A 12,614-nucleotide genomic window follows, 5' to 3' on the forward strand; every position below is an offset into this window, starting at 1 on the left:
GTTCTTAAATCACTCCAGTGACCTTATTTTTACGACACAAAATCTTTTCTTTCCTATCTGAAACTTCTACTTTGGCTTTTACATTTTGGTGTTTTCCTCATGAACATCGAAAGTCAATTAATTATGTGTACACAAACATAGTAAGTTGCTTAACAAAACACAATTTTAAGACGTGAACGAATTTAGGGAAGTTGTCATTAAAAAGTGGGCTTTTATTTTGAAGTCAACTTGATGAGATTTCGACTCTTTTCCGGTTTAAATGTTTTGAACGCTAGCATGCTTTTAGATGTTGCTTAGTTGCTGTAGATGGATGAAAAAATGGAGAAAAAAACTTTTAGGTGTGTTGAATGTAACGAAGTAGCAACAGAGCTCCATAGAGATTACAGAAATGGGATCCTGAAGATAACAATATGCGTAGGTTATCCATTTATATCTTGGTTTTAAGCTAGCGTGTGGTCTAATGTTGCTATATTTGATCAGGATGAAACTACGTTTGACGTTTTTCAAACCTGTCTGAATAATCATTTTAACACAGCAGTTGTTTACTTCTGCTCTGTTTGAAGTGGTATTATCACGTAGAACGTTTAAACTGAAGTGATAACATGGAGGCGATCATCATGTGTCTGTTTCAGGATTCCTGTCATAAACCAGTGGATAAATATATCGAATATGACCCCGTGATTATTCTCATTGACGCAATTTTGTGCAAAACACAGGCTTTTGGGCACATCTTGTTCAACACAAGCTTAAATGTAAGTAACATTTATTGTTCTGATATATCGGGCCGATATTTACCGTTTCTTATTCATCGGCATACTGAAGCCAATTTAAAGGGGCCTAAGAATCTAAACCAACAATTTCTTGTTGTGTGTGAATAAAGACAGCTTGGCTGGTCAAAAGTATCATGCCAAAAAGTCAAAGCTGTGTGTGACTGGCTTTTTATGTAAATTAGAAATTTTAAAAATGCAAGAGAAACACTTATTTTCTGAGAAATCTCTCATAAAAACGTCACACTGTGGAGCCCTTCCTCCTCCAACCGAGCGGGATCCAGCCAGCCGCAGGGCCTTTCTGCTTGGGCTACAGAAACGCCTTAATGGGGGGTACTGTAGCTTCTCACCAACCAATCAGAATGGGCATCAAAATACACTATTTTCCCTGCTACTTTGTCAAAATAAAAGTCTACACTAATTGATTGTGTCGCACTGCCACGGCAAAATAAAAGCCGCCACAGCTATAGAATACAGTTTTGTTAATTTTTTTAAGATATTGTAATGACTCCAACTTGTTCTTTCTGTTTCGGATCTTTATTCCAGGTTACTGTTGGCCGCAGCCCACGCCTTTACTCCAGGAAAAACAACGTTAACGATCTCCGTTCAAACTAGCATGTTTCCTCTTTTTAAACAACCCAACCGGCCAAGAACTCCCCCTTCAACATAAAAGCCCAACCATAACAAATTGTAACTCGTTACACTATTGTAAAACAATGTACAGTGTGAAATATATAGCCTATATTTGCGCATGTATACTAACCATAATCGTAGTTTGAAATGAATTTAAATACCATGAAACGTTTAAATTTCACTTTATTTTGAAAAGCCACTGGCTTCTTTCTGCCTAGCTGTGGTGTTTGGGGTGCGCTTATCATGTGAGACAGAAGTAGAGGAGAAAAGTTTGTGTTCTGCCTTACTGACAGTCTCCCGTTTCAAGTTTAATATTTGTACAAACAGTGGATGAAGCAGGAGGTGGGACTTAAACGCAGGTTCAGGTTCGGACAGCGTGGAGCGCGCTCACATCAAACCAACAACACTATATGAAAAGGCAGGGTGAGCACAGATGATCAAAACTGTATCAAAAAAGACGGAGAACAGATAGATGAGCTGAGAAAATATCTTCTTTTGAAATATCGGAGGGGAAGTAACATTTCAGGAGCGAATAAGAAGAAGGGGGAGTTCCCATTTTGGATTGGGCGTTCCCGTTTTTCAAACAAAAACGCCCCTTTTAGCGGCCGGCCGGATGATAGTGCTCCAATCTGCAGTCTCCAGTATCTGAGGCCTTCTGGTTTAACCCAACCAATCAGCAAGCAGCTCATTAGCTTATTCATGTCCTGGCCAAGTGGGAGGGGCAAACAGCTCTTTTCAGAGCAAGGCTGATTTAGGGGGTTAGAGTGGATTGTATCAGGGCTCCTGGGACAGATTTCACAAGAAATACCCCTTAATGGCTGCAGTTCAGTCAATAATAATTCACTCCAGACCAGTTCAGTCAAATTACCGTTAACAGTGCAGTCAGACATAAATCATCTGTTAGTTTTAAACGTGCCATCGTTTCAAATGTTGTCCTTTTGTAAATTTTCCCAATAACGAGCAATTTTCATATTTTTTGTGATCTACTTTATAATAGAAATTGTGTGTGTGTGTGTGTGTGTGTGTGTGTGTGTGTGTGTGTGTGTGTGTGTGTGTGTGTGTGTGTGTGTGTGTGTGTGTGTGTGTGTGTGTGTGTGTGTGTGTGTGTGCGTTATCCTGGATCGTCACAGATCCACTGGAAGTTGTGTGTGTTCTGCTTGCTGTGTGAGGCCTACCTCAGGTGGTCTGAGCTCCACAGCTCTGAGCAGAGCAGCGATCCTGCCGATTTGATCCGATACACCAAGGAGTGGGAGTTTTACGGCATGTTTGGACTGGCCGCTCTTGGTAGGAAAACTGCATTTACCTGCAAAGTGATGACATGATGTGATGTAAATATTCTACATTCTGATCTCCTCTTTTCATTTAACCGTCAGAGCTGTCTGCGTTCTGCGGCGGCGTGCTCCTGTTCCTTTGGGTGTGGGTCGCTCGTCTGCAGGGTGGGACGGTAGAGGCCAGCCTGCTCCTCAGAGCTCTGCTGCTGTCCTGCTACGGAAAAGTTCTCCTGATCCCCGTCGTCATCTGGGAGCACGACTACTCTCTGCTCTGTCTGAGCCTCATCAAACTGTTTGTGCTCACGTCAAACTCACAGGCAGTTAGAGGTCAGAGCTGTCAGCTGCATGCTTGTTCCAACTAACCATATTTGATCCTGCATTTAAAAAATAAAGAACATTCAAGGGTTGGGACTTTAAACTTTTTAATGTTTCACAGAGTTTTGTGATGAGCAGATATTTAAAAATGCAAAAGTTCATAACTTAAGAAACTTCTTGAAAATGGAGACATTTCAGACACGCTTTTGGGTTTTTAAAGGCGGCAGCAGGTGGCAACTTAAAGAGCAAGTCACCCCCTAATCAACCTTTTGTTGCTGATAAACTATATAAATGAGTGTCTAATCGTGCTGCAGACATCTGTAGTCAATAATTTGGCACTTTAGTGCATCTTAGTTAAAATTTCAATGTTCTGCCTGAAACTGTCAGTGTTGTGCCGTCGTCGGGTAAAAACTCTGCACTACATTTGAATTTAAATCTGCCGCCGTTATTGGCTAAAGCCTGATTTATGCTTCTCCGTCTGCGTCAGTGCGGAGCACACGCAACGCCATTATCCGTCCTTGCATAGGGATCCGGCAGGCATGCAAGTACGTACGGAGTCGAGCCCACTTTTTTAAACATCCGTCGAACGAAACGGATTACGCAAGCTTGTGATTGGTCAGGACGCCGCTGTTGTTAACAGCGCCGCCATTGCAAAGAGAGCCGAGTTTAACTAGCGGCAGACACGGAGAAGCTTGAAGAATACCTTGCGAAAAAACTCTAAAAATATGAACGTTTAATTCTCCCGTGACTGGAGGAGTGAAAAGATGTGCAGCAAGCGTTTTATTTGTGGACGGAAATGACAGGAAACGTGGGTTTAGAGGTGGGGAGCGCATGAAGAGATGGGAGAATGAGAGACAAATATGTCCATGTTAAAAGTCTCTTATATACAAAAAAACACAATATAAACACACGATCTTGGACCGATACATGACAGGATACCACAGAACAGTGCTACGCCCTCTGTGGTCCTGCCGGGCAGTTGCTTTGCAACACTCTCCAGGAGACGGAGAAGTATGAGAGCAAAACGCTTCCGTCAATCCGTGTGTGTCTGTCCCTTGCGGAGCTGACGGAGGAGCATAAACCAGGCTTAAGAGGTACACCATGACGTTAGCTGGTACATTATGATGTCACAATATATTTGTTAGCATCTCCGCCCTCTCGATCTGCCAGACAACAGCATTTGATCGTCGTCGTCGTCGTCTTCCTCCGCTTATCCGGGTCCGGGTCGCGGGGGCAGCATCCCAACTAGGGAGCTCCAGGCCATCCTCTCCCCGGCCTTGTCCACCAGCTCCTCCGGCAGGACCCCAAGGCGTTCCCGGACCAGATTGGAGATGTAACCTCTCCAACGTGTCCTGGGTCGACCCGGGGGCCTTCTGCCGGCAGGACATGCCCGAAACACCTCCCCGGGGAGGCGTCCAGGAGGCATCCTGACCAGATGCCCAAACCACCTCAACTGGCTCCTTTCGATCCGGAGGAGCAGCGGTTTTACTCCGAGTCCCTCCCGAATGTCCGAGCTCCTCACCCTATCTCTAAGGCTGAGCCCGGCCACCCTACGGAGGAAACTCATTTCGGCCGCTTGTATCCGCGATCTCGTTCTTTCGGTCATTACCCAAAGCTCATGACCATAGGTGAGGATTGGGACGTAGATCGACCGGTAAATCGAGAGCCTGGCTTTCTGGCTCATCTCCCTCTTCCCCACGACAGATCGGCTCAGCGTCCGCATCACTGCAGACGCTGAACCAATCCGCCTGTCGATCTCCCGATCCCTCCTACCCTCACTCGTGAACAATACCCCGAGATACTTAAACTCCTCCACTTGAGGTAGGACCTCTCCCCCGACCCGGAGGTGGCAAGCCACCCTTTTCCGGTCGAGAACCATGGTCTCAGATTTGGAGGTGCTGATCCTCATCCCAGCCGCTTCACATTCGGCCGCGAACCTACCCAGCAAGAGCTGAAGGTCAGAGCTGGATGAAGCTAGGAGGACCACATCATCCGCAAAAAGCAGAGACGAGATTCTCCTGCCACCAAACTCGACACACTCCACACCACGGCTGCGTCTAGAAATTCTGTCCATAAAAGTGATGAACAGAACCGGTGACAAAGGGCAGCCCTGGCGGAGTCCAACCCTCACTGGGAACAGGTCCGACTTACTACCGGCTATGCGGACCAAACTCACTCTCCTCTGGTAAAGGGACTGAATGGCCCTTAACAGAAAGCCACCCACCCCATACTCCTGGAGCGTCCCCCACAGGGTGCCCCTAGGGACACGGTCATAAGCCTTCTCCAAATCCACAAAGCACATGTGGATTGGTTGGGCAAACTCCCATGCCACCTCCATCACCCTTGCAAGGGTATAGAGCTGGTCCACAGTTCCACGGCCAGGACGAAAACCACATTGCTCCTCCTCTATCTGAGATTCAACTATCGATCTGACCCTCCTCTCCAGTACCTTGGAGTAGACCTTTCCAGGGAGGCTGAGGAGTGTGATCCCCCTATAGTTGGAACACACCCTCAGGTCACCCTTCTTAAAGATGGGGACCACCACCCCGGTCTGCCACTCCCTAGGAACTGCCCCCGATGACCACACAATGTTGTAGAGACGTGTCAACCATGACAGCCCTACAACATCCATAGCCTTGAGATACCCAGGACGAACGTCATCCGCCCCCGGGGCTCCGCAGCTGTGTAGTTGTTTGACTACCTCAGCAACTTCTGCCCCCGAGATCGGACAGTCCATCCCCAGGCCTCCCAGCTCTGGTTCCTCCTCGGAATGCGCATTGGTGGGATTGAGGAGCTCCTCAAAGTATTCCTTCCACCGTCCGACTATAGCCTCAGTTGACGTCAGCAGCTCCCCATCCCCACTGTAAACAGTGTGAGCGAGTTGCTGCCTTCCTCTCCTGAGGCGCCGGACAGTTTGCCAGAACCTCTTCGGAGCCGATCGATAGTCTTTCTCCAAGGCCTCACCAAACTCCTCCCACGCCCGAGATTTTGCCTCGGCAACTGCCACTGCTGCACCCCGCTTGGCTATCCGGTACCTGTCTGCTGCCTCCGGAGACCCACAGACCAGCCACGCCCTGTAGGCCTCCTTCTTCAGCCTGACGGCTCCCCGAACCTCTGGTGTCCACCAGCGGGTACGGGGGTTGCCACCACGACTGGCACCGGCCACCTTACGACCACAGCTAGCAACAGCCGCCTCGACAATCGCAGAGTGGAACAAGGCCCACTCGGACTCAATGTCCCCCACTGCTCTCGGGACGTGGTCAAAGCTCTGCCGGAGGTGGGAGTTGAAGACCGTCTTGACAGGTTCTTCTGCCAGGCGTTCCCAGCAGATCCTCACTATGCGTTTGGGTCTGCCAGGTCTACGCGGCATGTTCCCTTGCCATCTGATCCAACTCACCACCAGGTGGTGATCAGTTGACAGCTCCGCCCCTCTCTTCACTCGGGTGTCCAAAACATACGGCCGCAGGTCAGATGATACGACTACAAAATCTATCATCGACCTGTGACCTAGGCTGCCCTGGTACCAAGTGTACCGGTGGGCATCCTTATGTTCGAACATGGTGTTCGTTATGGCCAAACTGCGGCTTGCACAGAAGTCCAATAACAAAACACCGCTCGAGTTCAGATTAGGTGGGCCGTTCCTCCCAATCACACCCCTCCAGGTCAAGCTGTCATTGCCCACGTGAGCATTGAAGTCCCCCAGCAGGACAATGGAGTCCCCTGATGGAGCACTATCTAGCACTCGTCCCAGGGACTCCAAAAAGGGTGGGTACTCTGAACTGATATTTGGCCCATAAGCACAAACAACAGTCAGGACCCGTTCCCAGACCCGAAGGCGCAAGGAAGCTACCCTCTTGTCCCCCGGGGTAAACCCCAACACACAGGCAGAGAGTCTCGGGGCTAACAAAAAGCCAACCCCAGCCCTCCGCCTCTCACCCGGAGCAACTCCAGCAAAGTAGAGTGTCCAACCCCTCTCCAGGTCTCGGGTTCCAGAGCCAATGCAATGTGTCGAGGTGAGTCCGACTATATCTAGCCGGTACCGCTCAACCTCTGCCACAAGCTCCGGCTCCTTCCCCGCCAGCGAGGTGACGTTCCATGTCCCAAAAACTAGTTTTCTTGTCCGGGGATTGGACCGCCAAGGCTCCCGCCTTGGTCTGCCACCCGATTCGCATTGCACCGGACCCTTCATGTTCCTCCTGCAGGTGGTGGGTCCACAGTTGGACGAGCCCATGTATCCGGTTCGGGCTGGGCCCGGCCGGGCCCCATGGGCGAAAGCCCGGCCACCAGGCGCTCGCTCACGGGCCCCAACCCCAGGCCTGGCTCCAGGGTGGGACCCCGGTAACCCTCCGGGCCGGGTACTCCGACTCTTCGTTTTAACCGCCATGAAAGATCCTTCGAACCGTTCTTTGTCTCACCCTTCACCTAAGACCAATTTGTCATGGGAGACCCTACCAGGGGCACTAAGTGCCCCAGACAACATAGCTCCTAGGATCATTAGGGCACTCAAACTCCTCCACCACGATAAGGTGACGGTTCAAGGAGGAATGCATTTGATGCATTTTTCAAACATGAAGTGGGAGTAGAGTAGTTTCTTGTAGGGGGTGACTTGCTCTTTAATCTAATTTTGCTTTTCAACAAGAACAAAAACTCTGAAGTCAAACACTTAAATTCTTTATCTATTTCTGCACAAATGATAAGTTTCTAATGTTGTTTTTTATGGGGAAATTATAAAACAAGTTACGGGAAGTTGCATGTACATTAGAGGGTTGCATTTAATATTTTAGCTATTTTTCTCATAGTTATGTACAATTTTACATAAAAAACTTGCTGATTGTTGGAATTGTAAACCTTCCCAGGGGTTGTAATCTGCTTTGTTTCTTCTAGCCGCCATTTTTATCATAATTTTCTAACATTTTATCTCTTTCAGTGATCCTGAACTGCAGTCGGCGCCTGTCGCTGGTGGCTGTCTGTTTAGGCCTGCTGTCAGAAAGTGTGACGGCTCAAGCCTGTAAGAGACTTCCATGGAGCTTCCAGGACACATGGATGTTTTAACGATCGACACATTTAGACTGAAATATCTACTGATTCTGTCAAAGAAGCTAATCTGCACGTAGAGTTTCTACACTTTTGTGCTTTTAATTTGAAAATAAATAGGGATGAACATTTTAAAGGAATGTTTTGATAAACTTAGGAGGCCAAACTCTGAGGATTCTCAGAACATTTTTAGGATCTCTTTGATCCAGGTTGCTGTTTAACATGCTCCAGTTCCTGATCCACTCTCCAGGAATGACAGTGACAGACCCTGAGGTTGTACTTTGACAATAACCGCTTCTCTGTCTGGGCAGGAACCAGGCAGCTCCCTGCACATTCTTTAGATTAGCAGTGAGATGCATACCTAGACTGACTCATGTTATGTATGTAAACATCAGGAGACTTTTGGGAATGTTCACTCTAATGGTTTTATGTTTTACTGGGATCACAGCAGCATTATACTAATGCAGCTAATGGAGACTGTTTACTACTTAAATCTAATTTGACAATAAAAACTGATAGTTTTGAATTTCCACTTCACTTTCTAATCCAGCCACTCTTGGATCCACGGCTGGTTCATAGAGATTGTTCCGCTTGCTCGGCTGATTCGGTCAATGTTAATAAAACAGCTCTTTGTTTAATTGGTCTGACTGAAATTCTTGTTTGTTTTCATTGCCAGGCTAGTTTTTTCTCTCACATCCAAATGCAGGCAATTCAACGTCTGCTTCTGCAGATCTGTTGGGTTTTTAGAGAAAAGTTCACTTCTGTGAATGAATGAGGAAAAACACACGTCTGAGTGACTCAAACAAATCTCAGTGGCTGCCCAAAAATTACAAATTCAACTTTATAATCGTATAAGCACAGACAAAATATCTATGCTTAGATGTTAGAGCGTTGTAAGAAATGTTAATGCTGCTGCCAGTGGCTCATTAGGGCCACCATGGTAACTGCATGGAATTAATTTAAGGTCACTATGGCAACTGCTGATTAAAAAAACGGATGTTTCCTAATTCACAGAACCGGTTTCGTTACCTGTTTTGTCGCTACGTTTCGCCAGTGGCTGCAGGCTTCCTCAGGCTGACGCTGATGGTGGTGCGTCACTTCCTTCTCCGTTTATCTCCGTTTAAATTGGAACTAATACACAGCAAGAACACACCTAAGAGGGATGTTTCTTGCTCCTCTGCCCTACTGGTTCAAAGTGGAATTACAATTGTAAACAACCCTGCTGTAGTTAGCGCTAACAGTGAGCTAACTAATACAAAAATCAACCATGAAATAAAAACATCAACATTGTTGGAAAAATATTGTCTTACAAGAACAGTAGCAACAAAGCCAGGTCATCATCAGTCCATGATTTTGTGGCCTCCTTTAGCTCCCTCAAACTAGTGTAGGCCACGCTGATGTTCACTCTGGCTTTAGCTTCTCGCTTCACCTCCATTTACATCACTGTCTTACTTTTACTTCCAGCCTCCGCCATAATACTAACAGAAAAGGCAAACTTCTTTTTCTTCTTCTTGCGCTTTTTGTTGACGATCGGCAAACTGAAAATGCTAACTGCTAGCATTACAGCTAATGGTCGTAAAGCAGGTGAAGAGCTCTCCCTATAGGACACCTACCTGCTCCACAAAACTATCAAGCGTGGTTTTTTTGGTCAGCAGAGTGGCGTCAGCTTCTAACTAAACAATCGCTGATGTTAAAGCTCTAGCTTAAAGCTGCTGTTACTTTAAGGCAGGGCATTGCCCCATTGACTCACATTCATGTCTTTTGGTCAGGGCTCCCATGAGCCAACCAGAAGGGGCGGCAACTTAGGCTGCCTATTGGTCAACGCTCTAGGCTCGTGTAAATTATGTTTTGCTTCAGAGGCCGGAGTAGGTCCTTAGAGGAAATCTAAATTATGAGAGGTTCCCTACTTTACTTTAGAATGGTCAGATTGTCAAATGTAAGCATTTTTTAAGTAAAAATGTTAAACTATGTACATCAGCTTTAAAATTTGAAGGATATTTTTATTGTGACGTTTAAATGAGCTCTAAAAGGGGGTGGGGCTTTCTCACCTGTTTTGCCAAATTTCTACTGTCATCTACGGGGAAATGCCTCGTGGTTCTTTGACGATTTTGTCTACATTGTGCAACACATCACTAGCAAAAGTGATAACGCACACGTTCCCATTGAAACCCCCCCCCCCCCCCCCCTTTGTGTAGGATTTCCATGATAGTTTTTGCGTTAAAAAGGATGAACAACGCAGTAAGGCGTGCACCAGTGCTTAGGTATTTGTCCCTTTAACAAACTGCAATCGTCCCACGTGTTTGCCGTCTTTGCTGTTTGTTTTTGTGTGTGAATAGCTGAGGTGATAACACATTCATGTGGAATGTTTTCTTCTCTCCCCGGGTGGATCTACGTCAGAGACTCTGTGGGGAGAGGTTCAGTCCAGATTGTCTTACACAGATGGTTACATAATAACTCAACATTTACGATTGTCTTCTGTCAAACTATCCTTCTTTAATTCATTGATTGATCCTTTGTTTTTCATTTAAATGATTTCCTGCATTTCAGGCCTGGGATGTGAAGTGAATTTTTAAATATCCACCCGCTCCAGCTCTGGAGAGAGTGATGTGCACCTTGGATTTACTCTCTCAGTCAAGATTATGTTAATCTGCTCTAATCCCCCAACAGACAGCACGAGACCAAAGCACAGAGAGAAAACACGTGAAGCGGTAAAGCGCACCAAATGAAACGGAACGCACTGCATTGATTTTACATATATTTATCACATATATTCATCGCTACATCCTGGACAAAGTCACCAAACCAAACAGTATATGACCACACCGGATAGAGCTGAAAGGATTCATTTAGTGTCTCTGGGAGGTTTTGGAGGATTTAAACATCTCTGAGAATGAAAATATAAACAGCTACTGTCATCTGCATTTCATCTGAGCCTCCTAGCACCAGAAGCAACTACATCAAAGCATCCTGCTGCAGTAATGATCAATTAGAATAAAGCCGCACAGGCATGGCAGCTACTCCAGACCAAGATGCAGATTGGAGCATTAAAATGCAAGTCAGATGCGTCCAGGAAGAAGTAGGGCAGCAGCAGAGAGGAGCTGCAGCTCGCCTTCTTCAGTTCAGACTGGTTAACATTCAGAGTCCATCTTTATCACAATTATATCCTCTTTAGAGTTTTATTTGGTTTGTTGCATCAAATAGAAAACAGAATGCATGATTCCCAATCCCACATGACACCTGACGACTCTGGAGATGGATTAAATCTGAGGCGACGTCTTTTTTTCTTCCATTTTAGAACAAAATGTAGTTTTAAACATTTAAAGACTTTGATGACTCCCTGACGTTTAATTCGTTCTCAGCCTGAAATGTTTTGCATCCCAGATTGATGCTTAACGTTAGATCTGCTGCTGCACCAGCATCAGATCCACTTTTACTGGAAAAAGTAACCATAATCATCCACCTCTGAGGCTCACTTTGTTTCGAGCTTCTTATTAAACTACAGAGAGCCAAAATGCTGAGTGATGATAATCAACACATGGTTATGGCACCTGGTCAACGGTGCAATGAGCATGTAGGTTTGTTGGTGGTGGCGTTCAGTTCAAAGCATTTTGATGAACCGGTGAAGCTTTTAATCAGGATTCAACAAAGATGGCAGCTAGAAAAGTGAATTAGTACCCATAGGCAGTAATGGACAGGATTTCTAGGAGCAGCCAAGGTGTAGAGGGGATCTGTTTTGGTGACATATGGATCAAGCTTCTGCTTTTTGCATGTGATGTGGTCCTGTTGGCTTCATCAGAACGTGATCTCCAGCTTTCGTTGGAGCGGTTCCCAGCCTATAGTGTGAAGCGGCTTGGATGAGAATCAGCTCCTCTAAATCCGAGACTATGGTTCTGATTTGGAAAAGGGTAGAATGCCTTCTCCGGGTCAGGGATGAGGTCCTGCCTCAAGTGGAGGAATTCAAGTATCTCTGGGTGTTGTTCACGAGTGAGGGAAAGATGGAGAGTGAGACTGACCGGTGGATTGGTGCTGCGTTTGCAGTGATGCGGGCGTTGTACCGGTCGATCTATGTTCCTACCCTCACCTATGGTCACGAGCTTTGGGTAGTGATCAAAAGAATGAGATCGCTCATACAAACAGCTGAAAATGAGTTTTCCCTGCAGTAGGGGCCGGGGTCTCCCTTAGAGACAGGGTGAGAAGCTCGGTCATTCGGGAGGGGCTTGGAGTAGACCTGCTGCTCCTCCACATCGAGGAGCCAGTTGAGGTGGCTCGAGCATGTAGGATGCCTCCTGGATGCTCTTTCTGGTGAGGTTTTCCAGGCACATCCAACCAGGAGAAGACCTAAAGAAAGACCCAGGACACGATAGACTTTGTCTCTCGGTGGGCCAGGGAACACCTTAGGATGCCCCTGGAAGAGCTGGCCCAAGTGTCTGGGCCTCTCTGCCTAGGCTGCTGCCTCCGCGACCCGACTCCGGATAAGGGGTAAGACGATAATCGGTGGATGGGTGGAAGCAGTACGCAGTTTTAGCGTATGTGTGAACCACTGGACAATAAAGCATGTCTTAACCCTACTCAAATGGCCAGTGGGTCCATGCAT

At 46.7% G+C, this 12,614-nt stretch overlaps 1 protein-coding gene across 1 annotated transcript; it reads left to right on the plus strand.

Moving 5' to 3' along the window:
* Positions 1 to 238: 238 nt before the first annotated feature.
* Positions 239 to 8,236, plus strand: arv1 (ARV1 homolog, fatty acid homeostasis modulator). The gene is made up of 5 exons (XM_015947578.3): positions 239 to 414; positions 633 to 752; positions 2,531 to 2,684; positions 2,774 to 2,998; positions 7,914 to 8,236. The coding sequence occupies exons 1-5, from the start codon at positions 307 to 309 to the stop codon at positions 8,036 to 8,038; spliced, it is 732 nt and encodes a 243-aa protein (XP_015803064.1). The 5' UTR covers positions 239 to 306; the 3' UTR covers positions 8,039 to 8,236.
* Positions 8,237 to 12,614: the final 4,378 nt, after the last annotated feature.

Source organism: Nothobranchius furzeri, chromosome 2 (assembly GCF_043380555.1).
Source record: "Nothobranchius furzeri strain GRZ-AD chromosome 2, NfurGRZ-RIMD1, whole genome shotgun sequence".
Lineage (NCBI taxonomy): Eukaryota > Metazoa > Chordata > Actinopteri > Cyprinodontiformes > Nothobranchiidae > Nothobranchius > Nothobranchius furzeri.

Bases quoted from the DNA above. Each gene is read 5' to 3' on its own strand.
- arv1 (XM_015947578.3), top strand. From the start codon at position 307: ATGGATGAAAAAATGGAGAAAAAAACTTTTAGGTGTGTTGAATGTAAC. The intron at 415-632 runs GTAGGTTATCCA...TGTCTGTTTCAG, and splicing joins TCCTGAAGATAACAATATGC to GATTCCTGTCATAAACCAGT. The intron at 2,685-2,773 runs GTAGGAAAACTG...TTTAACCGTCAG, and splicing joins GTTTGGACTGGCCGCTCTTG to AGCTGTCTGCGTTCTGCGGC.